At 45.8% G+C, this 21,874-nt stretch overlaps 1 protein-coding gene and 1 long non-coding RNA gene across 13 annotated transcripts in view; one reads left to right on the top strand and one right to left on the bottom strand.

The window, feature by feature from the left end:
* Nucleotides 1-619: 619 nt before the first annotated feature.
* LOC149856522 (uncharacterized) lies at nucleotides 620-8,706 on the bottom strand. The gene is made up of 3 exons (XR_016444383.1): nucleotides 8,411-8,706; nucleotides 3,360-3,738; nucleotides 620-1,935 (listed from the first exon to the last, which is right to left on the bottom strand). It is a non-coding gene; the product is annotated as an uncharacterized LOC149856522 (long non-coding RNA).
* A 142-nt stretch (nucleotides 8,707-8,848) lies between these two features.
* Nucleotides 8,849-21,874, top strand: part of DELE1 (DAP3 binding cell death enhancer 1) — a 40,575-nt gene continuing 27,549 nt past the window's right edge. For 8 of the 12 annotated variants that reach the window (XR_016444381.1, XM_090064192.1, XM_090064190.1 and 5 more), the window contains exons 1-5: nucleotides 8,897-9,018; nucleotides 12,898-13,024; nucleotides 14,049-14,172; nucleotides 14,837-14,972; nucleotides 15,424-15,567. Coding sequence is in view for 11 of the 12 variants with exons in the window: in XM_090064192.1 (XP_089920318.1) it covers nucleotides 8,988-9,018; nucleotides 12,898-13,024; nucleotides 14,049-14,172; nucleotides 14,837-14,972; nucleotides 15,424-15,567 (562 nt within the window). In the remaining variant the exon portion in view is untranslated. Of the gene's footprint in view, nucleotides 9,019-12,897; nucleotides 13,031-14,048; nucleotides 14,173-14,836; nucleotides 14,973-15,423; nucleotides 15,568-21,874 lie in introns of all 12 variants that reach the window. The other 4 variants (XM_090064195.1, XM_090064194.1, XM_090064187.1 and 1 more) reach the window with 4 other exon arrangements.

Here is a 21,874-nt window from a genome sequence, read left to right as displayed (position 1 = left end):
CCGACCCTAGAAACTATGAAACTATTAGGGACACGTTTCTAGGGTCTTGGTAATTCTATCAATGTGCTGCTTGTGTTACTTGTGTTTCTATATGGAGCTGTATATCTCCCTTCTGCAAGTCCTCACCCCCAATGGAGCTATCTTGCAGGACTCAGTTTCAATGGGGCTGGGTTCCTCCAGTCACCAAATCAGTCATACACACAAACACACACAGATTAACATGACACGCCTGACCTGGCCGGGTTGATCAGCATGGACAGGCTGACACCCTCATATGCCAAGAATCAGTTCATCAGAGCAACAATAAACTGCAGTCAGACCCAAGCACACAATTAAACAGAATACCTCTGAATCCAGCTGGGTGTCCAGCTGACACCCTCATGGGCCAGCATTCAGTTCATTAAGGCACGTCTGAGTCAAACTGGGTCAATCAGCCTGTACAAGCTGATCCCCTTATGTGTTTTAAACTCAGCACGTCCCAATCTTTAGCTTCTTGATGAGCAGACCCCACAGTATTTTTGGGCTTCACAGGGAGCTTTAGCTTAGGTAAAAGAAGCATTGCTGCAGAGTAAGTGGGGAAGGAGAAGTAGAGAAAGAAAATATACCCAGTTACTACCAGTGTGACTATAAAAGTTATTTATTGCTAAGTATATGAAATATATAATGGTACTAGTAGTAATAGACATGCAAAGAAAAAACAAACACAAACAAGTACAGTATTACCTTGGTTTCACTAAGTATTTGGGGAAACTTAGCTCAAGCTTAACTAATACAGTTCAGGTTCAGAAATTTATGCCTAGAGAGAGAAAAGAGAAGACAGAGAGAGAGCGCGCTGGGCTCTCACCAGTCTAAGGCATTTGGGTTGCAAAGCTGACAGGTAAAGTTCTCAGCATGATCCTTGAAGAGAGACAATCTGTTCTTCCAGTGTCCCAAGAACAACTGCGAGTAGTGTGTGAGAGACTTCTTCTCTTGAAGCACACACACTGCTGCTTTTTTTTACAGATTTTTATACCCTCAGTTCAGCTTCTTCAAAGCATTCTCAATAGTGTATATCATTGTCTTTTCTCTTGACAATGGGTTATTTGGTTTGGAACATCTCAAGAAACTGATACTCAGGAAAACATATGGTTAGGGAGTAACCAGACACTTAGAAGCCAGCTTAAATTCCTATGGATAGCAGATATACTGATGGGATATCTCATGGTTTCTTCAGAAACAACAGATAGCTTGCAGCATCAGGGTTTTGGATTTTTACTTGTGAACAAGCCTCAGCTTAGCATGACTTTTCCAGATCTTACTATAGTCTTTTAACAGACTTAAGGCAATTATTGGAGTGTTCATAATCTTCTGTGGGGAGAACTTCCACCAATCGTCCCAGGAAAAGTATGACAACACTTGCGGTCAGTGCTCCAATGGGCTGGATGCTGTGATGAACCCTTAACCATTGTTCAAATGTTGCCCCATACCCCCTCTGACTTGGTCTCTTTGCCTCAGCATTCTCTAACCTGGCAACCAAGTTTTAGCCAATTAAGTTTAAATAGGCCTCCCATAGTGGGACTGGGGAATGTACGGCCCAAGATGCCTATTAAACTTTACTTCTGCTTAGAGGTATGTGTCTGTGGGGCGGGGGGAGGGAAAGTCCTTCGTAAATCCAGATTACAACTGGTCTGATAAATGCTGAACTGGGTGTGTGCAGTGCTCCCCTGCTTCTCTAACCCCAGAATTCACTGCGGTCTTTGCTTCAGGCTTTCTGTTCTCCATCTTCCATGTAAATGAGTTGTTATCTGGTTCCATTTCAGATGCAAATGAGACCTAGGGCAGTTGGTGCACTCTTGTCACCCTTATCTGGAGGGTTTTAGGTGCGTCTCCCACTGCATCTTGGGTTCACAGCCCAATCTGTTGTTTTCACAGTTCTGCTGGGGCAACTGTACAATTCTGTAAAATGCAGAAAGAAGGACATTGTCCATTCTATCAAACATTTGAGCCCCCAGGATTAATTTAACGGTTACATAAATATTAGACCAGTCCTTCCAAGACACCAGATCAGTTGTAAATAATTTAAATGGTAAAACCCTAGTAAAAACCTAAGCAGCAGCAAGGGGACAAACTGTACCAGATTTTTGATTCACCTCACCCCTCCTCTCCCCACCCCCCAAAAACAAAAATTATGCAAAAACACCAAACACGAATGCTTACTTGGTGATTCTACACTGATTCCTCCAATTAAAGATAACTCACACTATGCATTTCAGTCCTTATAGATACATAAAGGAAGTTGAGTATGGAGAAGAGTCAACTGCTAATCAACTCACAGCACCATTAGATGCTTTCCTGCACTCCAGAGCCATTGCTCTTTACAGTCTTTCTGGTCAGGGACACAGAACAAAAACTATGAACAAGAAAAACCTTTGTAACTTTAGTGGAAAATACAGCTCCTCATTAGGGAATTTAAATTTTATGTAAGGGGGAGACAGAGAGCAAGAGAGAACGTATGAATCTATCAAAGCCTCCAATTCTCCTGCAGAAACTTTGATGCAGTTGAATCCTCACTTCCTCTATATTTCAGAAGTACTGTTTTCAGATCAAATTCAACCAAGCCCTGGGCTACCAGACTAAAATGCATGCTTATCTACCGCTTCATTACCCCTTGTGACAAAAACAAAATGGACATAATTAATAAATCAAAGCCCAGAGAAAAAGCATCCAAAATTGCAGGCAACCCTTGGGGATGGGCTCTAGTAGGTGTTAGGAGCAATAACACTGAACACTTTCAACATGAAAAAGCACTGAAAGCACCACACTGAAATGTGATTAGAACTCTTGATTTCTTACCAATAATCTCCTAATTCTTGGCACCCCTCTGTAGTCAACTTAATTAAAAAACTAAGTGTGTTAAAGGAACATAATTAAGTTTCCATGTTGCAGAAGTTTGAAACCACCCAACATTTGAAAATTCTAGAACTAGCTCACCTGATCAACAGTAATTAAGCCCCCCCATGCAGCTGCATTATGCTATAGATCTGCATTACTAATCACATTGTTTCCCCCCACCTTCTGGATTCCTGCCTATTCAGTGAAGGGGCAGCTATTCAGTATTTTTTTATTCTCTTTATTCAGTGAGTGGTCCTAGCTATTATTTAACACACAAATATACTGGTTTCCTCATGAGCAGGTATATAATGATACTACTTAAACATAAATGAAATTATCTCCACAAGTTTTCTGAGAGCTGAGAGATGGAAGAGTGTCCCTGTTTCACAGATGGGGTACTCAAATAGGAAACGGATCAAGGAGAAAGTCCCCTTAATTTCAGGAACCCCACTTGAGATACTTATGCCCTCATTTTCCAAAGTACTTACCATTTAATAACACTTTATATGCCTAAATTACAATCCCCCAAATGTGCAGCTGTGAATTTTCAGCACTTCTGCAAAGCAAACTCCAGTGTTTCAAAGTAGGTAACCAGAAAATGCAACACACCGCAATGGTGAGCAGGTATGAAAATTTTAGTGTCCCTTGCTGTGTATCACTTAGGTGCTCTGTGACAAACACAGGGAAAGAATCCAGTTTTTTCAAGGTGGAATTGAACTTCCTTGGCCTCAAAACCATCTTTTGTCTCCCTGCAGTCCCCTGCCTCCACACGTTCCAACCTCTGCAACAAATGAGGTAAGGATCCTACAGACAACAGCTTCCTTCCCTCAGCATTGTCCATCCTATGCATGGAATTAGGCCTGGGGCCTGTGGAAAAAATAGAGTATCATCAAGTTATTAAAAACTGTATCATAACACATGCATGCCAGGAGACCAAATAAGGGTTGCATAAGCATGCAAGGATTCAAGTGGTCTAACATTTATAATAGGGCTGTGCGAAACGGCCCTATTCAATTTGGATTTGGCTGGAATCGGGGACAGTGATTCCATCTTTTAATTTGGATCACTGTCCCCAATTATATTATAGCATATTATAATACAAAATGCTTCCAACTCTGCCTGGCCCTGCAACATTTCCTCCCACCCAGACTCCAAGACACTTGGACGTGGGTCCGAGGTCACCCCTGGGGATGAGAAACCAGCGGACAAGTTTCTGGCCTTAGCTATAGCAGGGTGATCCCTTCTGAACTCCATCCACATGGAGTCAAAATGGACAGAGGCTGGAGACACCTGGCCAGCAGAGATGAGATGCTAGGCTACACACAGGACATGTTGGGAACATGGGGGTTTGGAAGAGTAGGAGGAAGGGGTGAACAACAGAATATATGAACTGACTGCCCCTACTCCTCATCCCAAGTAGAGCCTACAATAGTGGGGCTAAGCTACTTTCAGAGAACATACCTTCCTTGTCTTCACTTCTTCCAGTTCAAGTTGCAACTCCCAGTTTGCAAAGCACTTTAAGACCACAGTACATGGTGTTTAAATGTCTATGAGTGATATAGCCATGATGATCCAGCAATTATGTGATAGGCAAGGATTTTTTAGAGTAATATCTTTTATTGTACCAACTAGGTAGTTGGGATAAAGTCAAAAAGGCACAGCTTGGCTCCCTTTGATCACAGACCTTGGGAAGAATGTCTTGCATTTGAAAGCTTGTTTAATTTTATCCCAGTTGGTCCAATAAAATATATCACCCTAAGAAATCCTTGTATCTTGCATGAAATGTTAAATAAATAGTTCTTTTGATTTAAAAACAACTAAACAGGTTGTCCTTTATACCTGGTCAGGCACTCTACCTGGACAGAGCTTGGTTGCCGGGGCCTCCCTCAGAAGAATATTCTGACAACTGTGGTGTTTCAGAGGCAAACTTTCTGGGACCTGGTACTAACCATGAGGCCTCTGCTGCCCAGGTTTCTACAAAAAAACACTTGTAGCTTCACAGGTGCTGTGCAGACACAAACCAAAATAATCATCCAGGGGAGGTATTGTCCATTAGCATCCTGCACTATAAATTGAGCGGCCCAAAAACACACTCAACAATCATCCAGCAGCTGCTCAGCCAGAAACTGAAATACTTAATCCTGCCATCAGAGTGTCCATTGTAGGTCTCTGTCTATCTTTTTCTGTAATGGTTCACAGAGTCCCCAAGCAGCAGTGCAGGGGAACAGTTGTCCTTTCCAGCACTATACTGACAGTAGCACCAGCAAACACACCCTACATCTACATGGGCACCAGGCTACAGTTTCTGAATGCTCAGTACCATGGACCTTGCACAGACCCCCATATGTGAATCATCTAGAGTAGTTCACAATCCTCTGTAGTATGATGGAAAAGTAGCTCAGAGCTACAGTACACTGGATACAAGATGAGAATATGTGCTCTTGTGGCAGAATACCTTTGGTGCCTGCCACTTTAAGGTTTGGGACCCAGCAGCAAGGCATCTAGCAGATCTGTGCTAGCCTTGATCCCCAGGAGGGCCCTGGAATTGGAGGAGGGGGTAGAGCAGCCTCCATTTTAACCCAGGCTTTCAGAGACGGAGCAGCTGTTTGTTGCCTGCAGCTATGGAAGCAACAACACCTGACTGAGCTGCTGCTTGTGAAACATCTTGGAGGTAAGAGCAGGAGCTGTGGGGATGGCAGGTGGTTCCTTCATCCTGGGTATGACTGGAATTGCACTCTGCCAGGGAAGGGTGGCCTGGTGAGACTCCCTGTGGTGCAGGAGTTTCTTAGAAATGCCAAACCAGTTACCTCCCTGGTGAAAGGTGAGGAGGGGCACCTTAAAACCTCAGCCCCAAAGAACTGGGAATAAGTAATAGGAAACCAGGAATAAGGAACCAATTTCAGGCTCATTACTGCAGGGCACTTGTAAATAAGATCTAGTAAGTGTACAGGGAGCAAAGGTTGGAGGGATAGGGGGTCGGGGAGAGGCAGGTGCCTGCCGGTACTAGGAGAAGGTGGCTGGATGTCCACGCACTGAGCCTGAGTGGGTGAGGAGGGGGCGGGGGACTGTGGGTCAGGTGCCAGCAGGGCCAGGTGGGGCTGAGACGGGACAAGCCATTGATCAAATAGTATGAAAAAGGTTAAGAACCACTGATCTATATGGCATAGAACACATCCCAGACAGCCAGTCAAGGATTTACCTGTGCTGAAATGGTAATGACAGACTAGAAATTACCAGGGACTGCCAACTTCCAATTGCCACTTGCTTCTTTCATGGTCATGGACATTCTCTTGTTGTAAGGAAGCCAGCTCAGCACTGATATTCACAAAGGTGGCCCTGCTCACCCTGTACGCCTGCAACAACTAGTTATCCCCTGTCCTTGAGACCATAAATTCCTACCAATTATTGCCCCACATCTCTTGTCCAGAAATGGTGGAACCTGGTTAAAGCTGGTCCCAGAAAAGACTATTCTGCATGGTGTCCCTTATTTCTTCTTCCTCAGGCCTCCCTGATTTTCAGATTATTAGATACTGTCTGTGATCCCAAGTCAAGGACCAGGACTTGGGATCCTCCCTTGACACCCCCCCCCTTACAACTCAGCCATCACCTGCTAGATTTTATTTACACGTGCCCTGCAGTAATGAGCCTGAAATTGGTTCCTTATTCCTGGTTCCCTATTACTTATTCCCAGTTCTTTATTCCTTATTCCTGGTTTCCGTTCCTTTTTCAGAGCTAATCTAGACCAAATAAAAACTTGTTATTAATGAATTACACATCCTAAAGAGAGAATTCTATTAGCTATGCGTATGTACTAATTAATATGTAAAAATAATCTCTCATCAATTACAGAGCCCTAAACGAAGGTCAGATTAGGGTGGGATTATGGGGCAAAATGCTTCTTGGGCCACCCCAAATTTTGTGGCCGTACCACTGGGGGACAGTCCCAAAAACCTTGACCACAGTCCTGCCCAGCCCAAAACACGGTTTGGCCATGCCAGGCTGCCAACTAACAGTCCCCATGCCCACTATACTATGTATAACCCTTTTAAATAAGGAACTGGCTTTCAGGCTAGGAGTATAGGTAGAAATTCTGCTTGGGCCACCCATCAGAATACATCTGTGCCACTAGGGAACTGTCCTGGACATCTGTGACCAGAGACTTGCCCAGCCCAAAGCATGGTTTGGGCGTGCCAGGGTGTCAACAGACAGCACCCTCCCAGACACTGCTAAGTATATGGATTTGAATAAGGAACTGGATTTTGGGCTGGGATTATACCTAGAAATCCTTTTTGAAACATGCCCTGCAAATTTTCTAGCCATAATCCCAGCCAAAAAGCTAGCTCATTGGGGTCCAGATAGTGCAAGTGTCTGGGGGGTGGTGTCAGTTGGTAGCCTGGTGCGGCTAAATGCGTTTTGGGTCGGGCAAGTCTCTATTCAGAGATGTCCAGAAGCATCCCCTAGTGGCACAGAGACATGGTTTAGGGTGGCCCAAAAAGGATTGTTGGGTATAATCCCAGCCCAATATCCAGTTCCTTAGTTCTATGTACTTAGCACAGAGGCTGGCGTGCTGGATGTTGTCAGCCTGGCACAGCCAAACCGTGCTTTCTGACCAGGGACTTGCCTGGATCAGATGTCCAGGACAGTCCCCCAGGACTACAGAGTCATGTTATGGGATGGCCCAAAAAGAATTTCTAGCTATCATCCCATTCCAAATTCTTGTTCCTTATTCAGATCCGTATACTTAGCACAGTGACTGGGATGCTGTCTGTTGGCAGCCTGGCATAGCCAAACTGTGCTTTGGGCTGGGCAAGTCTCTGGTCAGAGATGTCCAGAAGCATCCCCCAGTGGCACAGAGATATGGTCTGGGGTGGCCCAAGAAGGGTCCCAATTCCAAATCCAGTTTTTTTGTTCAATTCCATGTATTTAGCACAGCAGCCGAGGGTTGGGGCAGTTGGCAGCCTGGCACAGCCAAACTGCACTTTGGGCCAGGCAAGTCTCTGGTCACAGATATCCAGGACAGTCCCCTGGTGGCACAGAGATATTCTGATGGGTGGTCCAAGCAGAATTTCTAGCCATACTCCCAGCCCAAAAGCTGGTTCCTTATTGAAGCCATTATACTTAATATAGTGGGTACGGGGGCTGTTAGTTGGCAGCCTGGCACAGCCAAACCGTGCTTTGTGCTGGGCAGGACTGTTCTCAGGGTTCTTTGGGACAGCCTGCCAGTGGCACCACCAAAAAATTTGGGCTGGCCCAAGTAGTATTTTGCCCCATAATCCCATCCTAATCTGACCTTCATTTAGAGGTCTGTACTTGTTGTGGGATATTATTTTACATATCAATTAGTACATATGTATATCTAATGAAATTCTGTCTCTTTAGCATGTGTAATTAATTAATTAATAATTAATAACAGGTTTTTATTGGTCTAGATTACCTCCGAAAAAGGAACCGGGAATAAGGAACCAACTTCAGCCTCATCCTGCAGTACAAAAAAGAAATTGTACCCAGACGCCAGGATGATTTCATGACCCTAAAATACCTGCTTGCTGCCACCGCTGCGACGCTGGCGATTGCTCGGCTGCCTCACGTGACAAGTCTAGCCCACTGCAGAGTCCGCGCAAAGGCTCTCCAGCTGCCTAGGCGCCATCCACCCAGCGCGGCCGCTTCTAATTTCCTCTCTGCTGTACATGGTCTTTCGAACCTACATAGCTTTCTTTATGGCTTACGGGGCTAGTAAATCCTTCACGTCTTTCCTCGCTATGATGTATAACCCACGCAGTCGGCTTAGACTCGTTTGACTTCCTCGCACGCCGCTCTTCCCCCGCTGTGTACTGTTCTATGGCTCTTGCGTGACCTATCTAGCCCACATTTTCCACTCTATGGTCTTGTTTGGCATCGTCCTGCTTCGCTTCCTGTTTCCTCTCTGGTGTATATCCACTTACGTGTCCTTCATGGTTTTGGATGCTATATTAGTCTTCACAATTCCTCTCTATGGTCTATGTCACTTCCGCTTTCCATTCGTCTGTGTGGTCCATCTATCCGACACTTTTCCACTCTATGGTACAGCTGTAAACGCTTTGGCCTCATTGTTCCCCCTTATACCGCGTGCTTGGAGGATGTGGCGACTTCCGGGACTGTTGAGCCGAGGTCAGGAGGGAAGGAGTGGGGTTGGGGGCAAGAGCCAGGCGGGTGTGCGGCGCCGAATCACCTTGCTCCGGGACGCGGTGTTCAGTTGCTGCTTGGCTCGGGCATCAAGGGGCTCTGCCCGGGCACAACAGGAGTCCAGAGCCTGTGGTGCACCTTGTTCCGCTGTCCCCAGCTGAAGGTAGCTGGGAAAGCCTGACCAGGTGGTGTGATTTAAAGGAGGCTTAGGACACTGCGGCGTAGAATCTGGAGTTGTAACTAACATCGGGCACCCAATCTGCTGCCTCCTGCCCTAGGACTGAGCTGCAACTGGGAAGGCCACTCTGTTGTGGTGGGGCCTGTCAGGTGCAGGGAGTGGAGCTCCTTCTTTGATGTCTCTGAACACGGCAGGGAGCTGCTTGTAAGGGTGGGGCAGCCAGTGGAGACTCTTCCCCTCTTTCCCTCCTCTCTTTTCCCCCCCACCAGTAACTCATCAAAGGTGAAGGTCATAGTCTCATCTGAGGTGCAAGGACAACAGATGTAGTCAGAGGTTAACCACTGTCTGTGTCTTTCTGTTCTTGTGTGAAATCTGTGTGATGTGAAACTCTACCAATCACAATTCTGCATTCAACTGTAAACTGTAGGTATAAAGTATATTTATTTATCCTGTGCCCCACTGTCAGTGCCTGGAATGCAGGAGATCTAAGATCTACTCCCATCCCAGTGAGCAAGGCTCAGATGTTTCACCTTGCTGTGCCCTGTCTCCTGTCTCTTTTAAAGCACCTTAAATCTACTGATGAAAAGCAATAAATAAGAAATAGGTAGGGTGCACTGAGTTTTTTGCAGGGGGGCTGATACCAGTAGCCGGTCTTTAAAAGAGGCACATTGGTCAATACAATCAGATTTCCAATACACAGTTCTTCAACTTGAAGAGCTGCATCCAGCTTGTAAGTCTGGTGTGGTGGAAAGGGTGTGGGGGAGGCAGATCAAGGTCCCTGCAGTGAGGGAGGGTGTGGAGCTGGAGCTGGGTCTGGGGCAGGCATTGCCCAGCTGGGCTGGGGAGAGGCACGGGACAGCCACAAGTGGCTCATATGGGGGGTAGGGGGACATGTGGCCCCCGGACCTGTGTGGCACAAGGTGGGCAGCACTGAGGGGCCAGGGCAGGCATGGGACAGAGCTGCAGTTTGTCTGGGGAAGAGGGGACAGCTCCTGCCACTGCTCGTCTGGGAGGGCATGGGGAGACATATGCCACCGGATCTGGGTGGGGTGGGGTGGGACCAGGAAGAGCCTGGCACTGTCCCAGCCCTAGCCTGCCCCGCCCTGTCCCATGCAGATCCAGGGACACGTGCCCCCCCTCCCAGGCGAGCAGCGGGAGCCACCAGACAAGCACCGAATGAGCTGCAAGCAGCAGTGGGAGCCCCCCACTACCTATACCCTCCCTCACTGCAGGGTGCCTTAATCTGCCACCCCCATGTCCCTTCCCTCCCCTTTTACCACACCAGACTTGCCAGCTGCTGGCTGTGTTCCTCACTGCCTACATGCTGTGTGCACACAAATATTTATTAGACAAATTATTGGCTGTATCGGGCTGATTTCTGATGCAGACAATTTTCTTTATATTGGTGCCAATCCAATATCAGACTGATGTATCAATGCACCTCTAAAAGTAGGTAACACAATCTTTATGCAGACAGCATTGTTAATTTGACATTAGGCTTTTTTGGTACTTAGCCTAGTCATGAACTTCCAAAATGATAGTTTAATTTCCAAGCCCAAAAGCTGGCAATTGAGAAATGCAGAATTAACTTGATCCTTGCCACACATGTAGAGCCACAGCCACTTGGGATCACTGTCAACAGGCCTTCTTGGACATCATGCCTTACCCTTCCATCTGCCAGTCAGTAACAGTACTTCCTTGATCAGCCCCTTCTGCCAACAGCAGGAGACCCTGGTACATGCCTAACTTGAGTGTGCCAGACCGCAGCCCCTTTACTGCCTGCTCAGGAACCTTCTCCTGAGGTTCTGACTGCACTTCTCCCTATACCTTTTATTTTATGCACTCCCCATCTGTGGCTTGCCAGGACCTCCTGGTCAACCTCCTGTTGGCCCTAGCCAAGCTAGCAGTCTACCTGATCAGGAAGGAAGCTCTGCCTGGGGCAGGGGGGAGGACCCTGGGTGAGAGTGGGGCTGTCTTACCCTCTCTCCACTCTCACATATCTGAGCAGAGTGTCACTAGCTGGCATCTACAAGCTGCCTTGAATCATTGAGGGGACAGTAGGAACTGGCTGGTGTTCTCTGCTTGGTGTTCCTTTCCAGATTCCTTGTTTTGAACTTGTAACTCTTTATTTGTCATATGCAATCAGTTGTATTCTCAGTGGCTTCCCTCTTTCAAGGAGGCTTATAGTTGTTCATGGTGGGCCTAGGCTCACACTTCCCAAGTGCAATAAATAGGCCTCCTGTCATCCTCCTCCAAGCTCTAGCTAAACTAGCTACCCATCTGACCAGGTAGGAGGCTCTGGCCAGCAAGGAACCCAGGCAGTTGTCTTCCTGTCCCTCATCTGCACTCCTCTCCAGGCAGAATTTCACTGGGAAGCATCTACTGGATTCTTGGACTCATTCGAGGAGCAGTGAGCACTGACTGGTGTGCTCTGTTTGGTGTTCCCCTTGGAGAAGTCGTTATTAACCTTTGACCCACACTTTCACATTTGTTGTCTCCGGTATAGCTTAAGCGTGTAATGGCCACCCTCTAAAAACAAAGAAGCTTAAACTGTGGGCCTAGGCCTCTGGTTTTCCTTGCATAACAAATAGGGCTAGATCAGTGAACATGTAATAGAAGTGATGAGCACAGAGCCAGTGGCAGGCTTGGTTGGAACAATATAGGTTATGATGTGTTCCCAGTATCTTTTGCCAGTTCTGTGGGGATTTTGATCCAAGAAACCTTCAGTGGGTTTTTGTTTTTGTGTTTGTTTTGTTTCGTTTCCCCACCACCACCACCCCAATTTCTATCTCTGCAACCCCATGTCATCTTGACTGATATGTGGAAGATATAGCAAGAACATTTGTTAACGTGACAGTATCATGGCTTGATGTTGCAATGCTCCTGTTTATTTTTTTTTTCCTGTAAAATAAATACTTTAACTCCACTCCTTTAATTTCATAGCTCAGTCTATTTGCTTAAATTTCCAAATAAGGATGGAGAGAGAGTATAGGGCAAGAGAATGTGGGAGAGTTGCATGTTTTTCAAAATGGTGTGATTTCTAGTTGTATGTGTTATTCTGAGGCACTTGGGGGGGGGGGGGTTAGGATGGTTCCAAACCAGCCTCCTGCCTGCTGTTGCTCTTGGTGTTTAGGCTGTTTGGGCCTGTGCACTCTCGGAGCCAGTTGCCTGCAACCAACCACCTAGACCTCAGTTACGACACAAAAAGAATTTCTTGGATTCGTGTTCCGTGGCAGAAGCTCAGATAGGTTTATTGTCTTTTAGGATTGTATGCTAATGGATCTGTATAGTAATAAGCCCAGCTCCACAGAACTGTCCAGACAATGTTAAGCGACGCATTACAAGCATGGATGCCCACTAAGTCACTGCAAAAGGGCAAGTCTTGCAACACCTGTGCTGACTCTTAATCTCTGTCTTTGAGGTGCCCCATTTTTGATAAATAATTCTCTTGCTAAGTACTCTGTTCCTCCTGAAGAGAGTAGAAAACAGGATTGTTTTTGGCCTGTGGAAAAGAGTGTAGGCCTGTGAGAAATGGTAGCACAGACACCATGGTGTAGCCAGACCCCGAGCATAACCTTCTTCACACGGGGGTGGCCTCTCTGAACTCAAGCTATGTGCCAGTGTGTCTGCATTGCTTCCTTAGAATTATCAACATATTGGTCCCTTCTCCTTCTTACCCTTTACAGCCTTTCATCGTCTTCAGGTGCTGAATGTTTCTAGCCCTCTCCATGGGATCCCACCCATCACAAGCAGTGAGAAGTTCCAGAGCAACACCTCAACGTGCTGCACTGGATGCTGTCTGTCTGAACAGAGGTGAAGGTGAAGTCTTTTTATGTGGTAGACAAAAGGTTAGCGTGAGCAGTTCATACAGCATAGTACCTAGGCTGAGAGTAGAAGGGAGCACCAGTGAACCAAGAGATGGGATGTTGCTGTAGTCCTTAATAGCTTTTCTACCTGTAGGCTTGTGGAATTAATGTTGCCTGAACTTAACCTGTAGTCAAGGCAAGAGCTCAACAGGGGAGCCTCAGAGTTCTCAGAAAAGACTTGCTCTTTTGAGTTTGACATGAGTATATCATCCTCATGCCTTAGCCAGTATAGGATACTGGAGGGGAAAACATGACCAGCTGGTCTCAGCACCCTGGGTCTGCTACTGTGGCCCTGTAGCTACAAGTTTCCTGAGATGCTAGTTCTGGATCTTCTGATCCGTCCTATGACGCAGAACACCAGATCGTTTCTAGGCTCAGAACAAAATCTGTTCAATGTCAGCACAAGCTCAGTTCTCCCTATGTTTGCAACACTTATATAGAGGCAGGGTGGGGAGATATTCTTGAAACCCTGTTTCTGCTAGCTCTGCCCCTGTTCCTGCAGCTGCCTGAGAACTCCATGCTTCCAAGAGAATGTAACTGTCATCTGCTGTCCTGCCACAGTGCTAGCTCTTCATATGCTTAATTGTATGCCCATTTATGAAGATCAGGATTTTAGGAACCCGTTATCACAACTTCCAGACTTCCTATACCGGATATGTTGTTAATACATAAACCTTCATGGCCCTCTGACCTTTCAAGAGAATTGTATTCTGAATATGTTAAAGCAGTTCTGTTGAAAACTTGTATTTCTTGAATTCTCACACCAAAAAACCTTTGTTTTCCCACTGCTTAGCTGGCAGAGTAATATTTCAGACTAATTGAACTTCTTCTGTGTGTATGTTGAGAAGTATACCTAACAAAAGAAAGCTTCAGCTAACCTTAACCATAGTACAGGTTGAGTCCTGTTATCAAGACAGCTTATTCTTGTCCAGATTTGTATGAAATATGGGCTCCTGGTGTTTCTTTTTCAGCCATTATTTTCAGTCACCTGACTGGCACAGTGGACAGCACCAAGATGGCTGGAAACAAGAGTATGGAAAACATCTACTTTCTAACTTGCTCCCTCACTACACTGTTCTTCGTTCCTTCACTTGGGTGAGAAGTCTTTTCTTTATGGTAACAAAGTAGCAAGACCTGCTGCTGGAGTCAGGGAGGATACTTTTTGGCAGAAGGTAGAAAGAGATGGCAACAACACTTTTCAGGAGTAGGAACAGGGAAGCTATGGCTGGAGGGCTGCAGTTGGAATAGAAGAGGGATGAGCAGGGAGCTGGGATAGGAGGGAGAACTGGCCAAGATGCCCTGTGGGAGAATGGGGAGGATGCAGGAGCTAGAGGCTGTGACTGGAAAGCTGTCTGAAATACTCTATAGCAGGGTTGTCCAGTTGCTGTCCTGTGGGCCATATGCCAGCTGTGAGGGATTAAGTTGTTGCCCTTGGGCTCCTGCTCTGCCAGAGCTCCCCTTATCACTCCAGCTGCATTTCTCTCCTCCAGCTGCTGTTTTCTGCAGCTGCTTTACGGAGCAGGACTGCAGTGCAGCTCAGGAAGCAAACCGTGAGTTTGGGAGTGAGCAGTGCAGTGGTAGAAAAAGGTGCCCACAAGGTGTAGCAGCAGCCTGGGGGCCTGCATAGTGTTCAGTCCCCAGCTACTTGGAAGGTGGACATGACATAGCTGAGACAAGGGTCTGTGTGGAAGGTGGGGATCTGTAGCCTGCAAGTGAAGAGGTGTGCTATTGTTCTTGACTTATCTCTTCCTTCCACCAGGGTACATTAGCAATATTTGCTTTGCAGTTGACAAGGCAGATCCGATGGCTGAGTTCTATGCCAGTGGTAAGGAGAGAAGACAAACCACCCTGGCTGGATAGTTTTTACTCTTCATTGCTGTGCCATCAGCACTCAGGTCAGTTGTACCTAATGGTGGCATGGGGCCCAGATGTAGTTTCTTAGATGGAGACTGCAATAAAGGTGCTCAGCTTGCATCTCTGCCTCTGAGCAGTAGTGCTGCCCATGCCTCTTGTGTAGAAGGCATTTGTCATGCTGAGACTTATGACTAACTGGCTGTGAACTACTCTGCACTGAGGGGAGCCACCTTTCTGCAAAATGTGTAATTCTGCCCTAGTTTCTGCATCAACTGGCACAGCATCCCATGGCTGGTTTTCTTGTTTTGTGCCCTTTGCTCTGTCTGCCCTCCAGCCCCACATATAGAAATGGGAGAAATCTGAGCAGGTTCTCATGTGGGTTGGGAGGGAGAGGGTTGAGATGCTCACAGATGAGAGGGGAAATTCCAGGCTTTGTTCTGCAGATACCATCATGTAAGGCTTACAGGGACTAACTTTTACACTCTATTTCAGTGCTGGCTGCAGCTCCAGCTAACTGTCCCAGTGGCCAGAAGGGGCCATGCTTCCTGCTAGCAATGATTCCAGACATAGCACCAGAGAGTCCATCACCTGGCATCCCTTTGGGGCAAGAAGTGGATTGTTTCTGCTCAAAAACAGGTATGAGCCAGCACACTGCAGGACAGAAGGTCAGAAAAGCCTTCTGTTCAAAGTATTCTCTGTGGGAACAAGACAGAAGCCTCAAGGGGCTGGGTGTTTCCTAAGGATGCAGAAGGAGCTCTGAATGGGGCATCTCTTTGGTGCAGGAAATAAGTCTGACAGTAGGCTTGTTGGCTGGTTAGCACCAGTGTGGCCTTATAGATTAAGAAGCAATGTCCAGTTAGGGTTTCTTTATTGCAGCAAGAGTGTTAGCAATTGGAAAAATACAAGAAAGCCAAGTGTATCATTTGGGGTCTAGAAAACCTGTTTATAGTAAGAGACTAAAGCGGCATAATCAGTTTACTAAGACAAGGAGCCTAGATGAATGACCACTCTTATACCAGATAAAGTAGCATTTGAACTGTTCAGAACCCCTAAACTGGGATACATATACCCAGCTTGGCCTTTTCAATCATGGGATGTCATTCCAAGAAGGATTGCTAGGAAGATGCAGGAATCTGACAAAGAGGGAAGAGCATCTTTGCAGACAGGCTTGCTAACCTAGTGAGGAGGGCTTTACACTAGGTTTACTGGGGGATGGAGACCAAAGCCCTGAGGTAAGTGAGGAAATGACTGACCTGGGGGAAATACTAACAGGAGGCAGCAACAAGGGAGGTCACCTCATTCTTTCTGACCAGTGCCAGCAGATTGAGGGAAGTGATTATTCCCCTTTTTGCGCTGGTGAGGCCTCATCTGAAGTACTGTGTGTAAATCCCACCCCCTCCCCCCAACAGAGAGAATATGGACAGATTGGAGAGAGTCCAGCAGTGGACAGTAAATATGGTTAGGGGGCTGAGGCAAATGGCTTCTAAGGAGAGGATGAGGGAACTGGGCTTATTTAGTCTGGAGAAGAGAAGGTTGAGAGGAGATTTAACTGCAGCCTTAGACTACTTGAAGGTTGGTTCCAGATAGAGCTAGACTGTTCTCAGTGGTGGCATGTGACAGAACAAGGAGGAGTAGTCTCCAGTTGTAGCGAGAGAAATTTAGGTTGGCTATTAAGAAAAATTCTCTCACTAGGAAGCTAGTAAAGCACTGGAACAGGCTACCCAGAGATGTTGTGGAATCTCCATCCTTGGAGATCTGTAAGACCTAGCAGGATAAAGCCTTGGCTGGGATTATCTAGTTAGCGATGGGTCCTCCTTTGAGCAGGGGTTTGGAATAAATGATCTCCTGAGATCCCTCCCACCCCTAATTTTTCTATGATTTAACTTGGAAAATTAACCTGAGGTAAGTCTTTCATGGACAAGTTCTGTCAGTCCTGGGGTAACATTTTTGTAAAAGGTCCACAGGCACACAGTTGGCAACATACCTGGTGGTGAGGTATAAAAATAGCTGCCAACTGAGCAACTACCTGGCTATAGTTGCACATCTGCTTAGTTCTAGTCCTGGGCTCTCTTACAACAGTATCCAAATTTATATAAAATTTAAATCTTATATAAGGGGTAAGCATTGCTCTGTCCAGGGCAGAGGTTACAGAGTCTTAACTATGGTCTATAAACAATTCATTGTGGACATGGTGGGGGGCTCTTGTTCACCAGACAGGCATCATGGAATTCAGCAGCTGGCAGATGAAGCCAGGCTAGTTCAGATGGAGTTAAGGTACATCTTAAGAGTGCAGGGAATTGATCATTTAAGATGACTAGGATGAAGGTTGAGTTCCTCATTTTCTGAAACTGCTGGCAGGGGCTAGAGTAGGAATTGATTTTTCTCCCCCTGTGCTATAATCCTACCATGTTCCAGTAGTTTGCCTAATAATCTTGTGTATGCTTCACTGGTCCTTCATTATACTGCTTTCTCATTGATATTCAGTCCAGACTCCCTTTATTCTAGGTATCACTTGGAGACCCTCACTCCTACAACTTAAGTGTCACTGAAAGACAGAGGCTTCTGCCACTTAGTTCCAAGGAGAATAGGTGCAAAAAGCTCTGCCCTATTCTTATAGCCAAGCCCCTCCCTCTGCAAACATCAGGCCACGGCCAGGGGCTTCAGAGAAACAGGTGTATTTTCCCAGCAAAGTCAGGAGCAAGGAGAGTGTGCAGAAAAATGGAGGGGGGAGTGGAAGCAATGTGTTTCTGGAGGATTCCTCTACTGATGATCCCTTATGGTTATTTCTCCAGCACAGAGCTGATGTCACTAGGGAAGAAGAGAATATGGCAGTTAATGACAACAAAGTGTCTGAGTGTTTGGGGACAACAGTGTTGAAATGCACAGAGGTAGGAAGTTGCTGATACAATCTGCAGGGTGGTTACAGAAAGTCTCTTAATGTTTGCACTCTTTTTCATAGTCTTTGTTACTACCATTGGGCGATCTACTGCATCTGTCCCAGCACTGAACACTGACTTATTCACAAACGTTAGGCTTAGGTTTAGAACATAAATAGGTAATGAAGAATGGCAATTATGGCTGAAACTGACATGTGCCCAGGAATTTGGGATGTCCAATTAGGGAATGTGTAAGAACCTCTAGCAGTTTTCTTAGCATTGTTTTAAGTGAGCTGGTGAAACCCATTGTTAAAGAAACCAGGCAATTACAACTTTAAGATCTTTTTCCTGGTTGCTGATAACTTTGTGAAACTTTTGCCATTCAGAATTATTCATGCCAGGTTTCTGTGAATTTGCAGATAATACCAAGTTGATTGGAGTAGCAGACACTCTGGAGGGTAGGGTTAGGACTGCTAACTGGAGAAGTGATCAAAATTAACCAGATGAAATTCAATAAGGACAAGTATAAATGCATGCAAGTATACTATCCCAAGTGCAAGACAGATACAAATTGGGGAATGAATGACTAAACTATATACTGTAGAGAAGGGTCTGGGGGTTACTTTGGACCAGGGCTGTTCATCATTTGAGTGGCAAGGGGTCATAGGCTCCCTGGCCAGTTACTGCACAGGTGGCATGGTCTTCAGGTCTGTATACTGTTCCACACTGCACCATGTGAGAATTGCTCCCCCTGCCATGTGACAAGCACCCCCCAATTAAGCTGTACCACACCCCTGCATGTTGTGTCACCATCCCTACAACGCGAGTGCATTCCTGGGGTTGGACTAGATATCCTTGCAGTCCCTTCTAGCCCTACAATCTTATGTGACAGTGGAAGTTTCAACTTGGGGCGGGGGGGAAACAGGAAAACAAACAAGAATTTTCCTAGAATATTTGCTCATAAGTTATCTGCATTGGTCACTGGAACAGAGAGCAGGAGCTTGCCACTTGTCCTCAAAACTCCCCTTCCTGGTACCTAGTCATTGCAGACTAGGTAGTTCTGTGACCCAAGTATAAATTAGAAAAAAAAAAAAGGCTAATGTAGAGAAATTTCTAGAGAAATGGTGAAAAAATAGATTACTCCTAAGGGCCTGGGTAGGAGGCAGAAATGGAGACTGGAAAAGGTAGATACTGGGAACATCTGGATAAAGAGACTGGACAGTGAAGCTAAGATGAGAGTTAGTGTGGAGTGGGATTTTGACATCAGTTGAGGAAGTGAATAGGAAAAGAGTTGGGTCAAAGACTAGAAATCACTGAGCTGGGGTAAATCAAGGGGAGATGGATCTGAAAAAGACAAAAAGTAGGGACAAAACTGATTCTAGCTGGGCAAAGACCAACTGCAAGAGAAGAACGGTGCTGGGTTAAGCACCTGGAGGTGGAGAATAGACAGGACGTGGACAGGACAGCAGAAATCAGTCATTGGTGAAACTGGTAAAAGATTCTATGCCCCCAAGAGCATGGTGTTCTCCAGAGCATAAAATGAAACCTGAAATCCTGGCATCTCTCCAGTCTTCTGCTGCCAGCAAGTATGTGACCTTTGACAGCTTGTCCCTTCTATTTTTTTTTTTTTTTTTAACCCAGTCTCCCTGGTTCTTAATCTTCCATTAGTGCCAGTCCACAGAGGATGACAACTTATTATGGCTGTCAGTTACTTTCTTAGCATTTCTGTCTTTGTCTTGCTGATGAGCTAATCGGGATACAAATACAGTGCAAGGATCTCCTGGCTGTGAGCACAGGCACTGGCGCAGCCTGGTTACACAACTCCCTCGCTCCCTTCCCCCACTGTGAGGAGTGGGTATCTCCCCCACCCTGCTGCAGCCCAGTGCTGGGGAAAACTTTGATGCTGAGCAGAGCAAAATCCCAAATCCTAGCCTTTTTTTAAATCCGTAAAGTCTGGATGGAGATGGGAGGACCCAAAAAGAGAAAATCAGTGCTTTGCTGCCCTTCCATTGCCCTCTCTCAAATGTGTAATTGATGTTGGTAGCTTGCCACTAGAGCAACAGGGCCAGTTTGGTATGGATTGGAGAGGCAAACATTCTCAAAAAATGGTGGAAACTATGCCAGGTATGCACATAAGCTGGAGCGAAGAGCTAGTACATCATTGTGCTACTCTGAGAGCGGCTGGAGGCTGGGGAGACAGACATCTATTGTCTGCTCCCACTAGGAATGCAATGCACCTGAAACTGACCTCCCTGCAGTTGCAGAAAGTATGGTAGGATCTGATACCTCTGGGATCTGGCACATCCATTCAGCTGTTCTCTGAAGCCTCCAGGGAATTGTGGAAGAAATCTTGGGATAACTGATCACCTGCTCCCTAGTTATGAATCAGCACAGCAGTTTTGGATCTGGTGCATCTTGAGGTGCTTCAGCTGGAAGAGGCCAGTACATTTGTAAAGTACTAGTGTGCTCCAAATTAGAGGCCCTTCTAATAAATGTTGCATTTAAAGTACTTCATGGACATCTCTCCATACCTTAGGACAGTGATCGTTAACCAGGGTGACACTGGATGCCTTAATCCTTTCAAGGGTACTGTGGGGTGCTGTTATGTGTATAAACATAATTTATAAGGTAAACGCACAGATTTCAAACAGGAATCCTTAAGATTAAAAACATTCTAATCTTTTGTGCTCTTTCAGGGTTCTTTGTACCAGAAGAACTGTTCCATTATCTTTCTGTAGTTAGGAAAAAAAAAAAGAATTAAAAGCTAGCATTTTTCTGAGGGGACCCTCAAGTCTAAAGAGATTGAGAGCAATTGCCCTAGGGCATAGTAAAATAGCAAATAGTCATGATGTAGCAAAAGAGCTAAGCCTTGCATGTATAAAATGAGATGGTAGCAAATAGGGGTAGGGAGGTGATTTTTACCTCTCTGTGCAGCACTGGAGGACCAATATGAGAACATGGGGCATGTCTACACTAGATGTTTGCTGCGGAGTAGACTAATTAGTTCCACAGTATACATCTTGTGTCTATATGTGCAATTCTATTAGGCCACAGAAAACTAATTAACTCTGCATCAGGATAGTACTTATATTTACAAGTACTATCCTCCTGTGGAGGTTTGTTTTGTTTTTTACTTCGCAGCACCCGCATGTATAGATGCTGGTGTGGCTGACTAGAGCACGAGTGCCTCAGTGCTGTCTGCCAGCTAGCCGTGCACTGGAGCACCCTTGTGCCCTACCCAGCCCCTCCACAGCACATTGAGCCAGGTTGGAGCAGCCCCTTAGAAAACTTTCTGGGACTTAGAAAACCAGGCTGAAAGACCGACACCCCCAGGCTCCCTGTCAGCTGGGGCTGCTCTGACCCAGCTCAGCCTGTAAATGCGGCACCCAGGAGCAATAAACTCCAGTGCAATATGCGCCAGATTTTATTGCCGCATGCTAATACATGTGTAGACATACCCACTGTGTATAATTCTGTTATTAGAAAATGGATACCAACGTAGAAAAATTGGGGGTAGTGGGGGGGGAAAAAAAAAGCTTCCAAATTTAAGAGAGCTGGAGAAAATTCTTTAGTGAGACATTTAAGGCTCTTAACCTCCTTAGCATCTCAAAAAGATGATGATAAAGAGGATTTGATTGTAGAGTTTTGGTTCTTTTAAAAAAGGGAGACAAAGCCATGTACAGAAGTATTGTAATTCAGTGGTTCCTAAACTCTGATAGATTGCGCACCACCAATTTAAAATGATACAGCCTTAAGTACCACCAGCAAATTTTTGTCATATAAAGTACATTAATTATAATAAATCTGTTAACGTGTACCACTGACAGTTGTTTGTGTACCATTGGTGGTACAAGTACCAGATGGGAACCGCTGCTCTAATCTAACAGAAAGATGTCACAAAAACCAAGGACTGGAAGTTGAAGCCAGGCATATTAAAATTGGAGATGGGCACATATTTTTGACACAATGGATGAGTAACCATTGGAACAAACTACCCAGGGAAATGGTAGGTTTTGGTAGACTTCTCATTTCTCTGTATCTTCTAAATCAAGATTACATATCTTCCT

This window comes from Crocodylus siamensis, chromosome 10 (genome assembly GCF_052110815.1).
Source record: "Crocodylus siamensis isolate JL-2025a chromosome 10, ASM5211081v1, whole genome shotgun sequence".
Classification (NCBI taxonomy): Eukaryota; Metazoa; Chordata; order Crocodylia; family Crocodylidae; genus Crocodylus; species Crocodylus siamensis.
The sequence above is the reverse complement of the archived record's forward strand: the minus strand, read 5'-3'. Positions and strand labels throughout refer to the sequence as shown.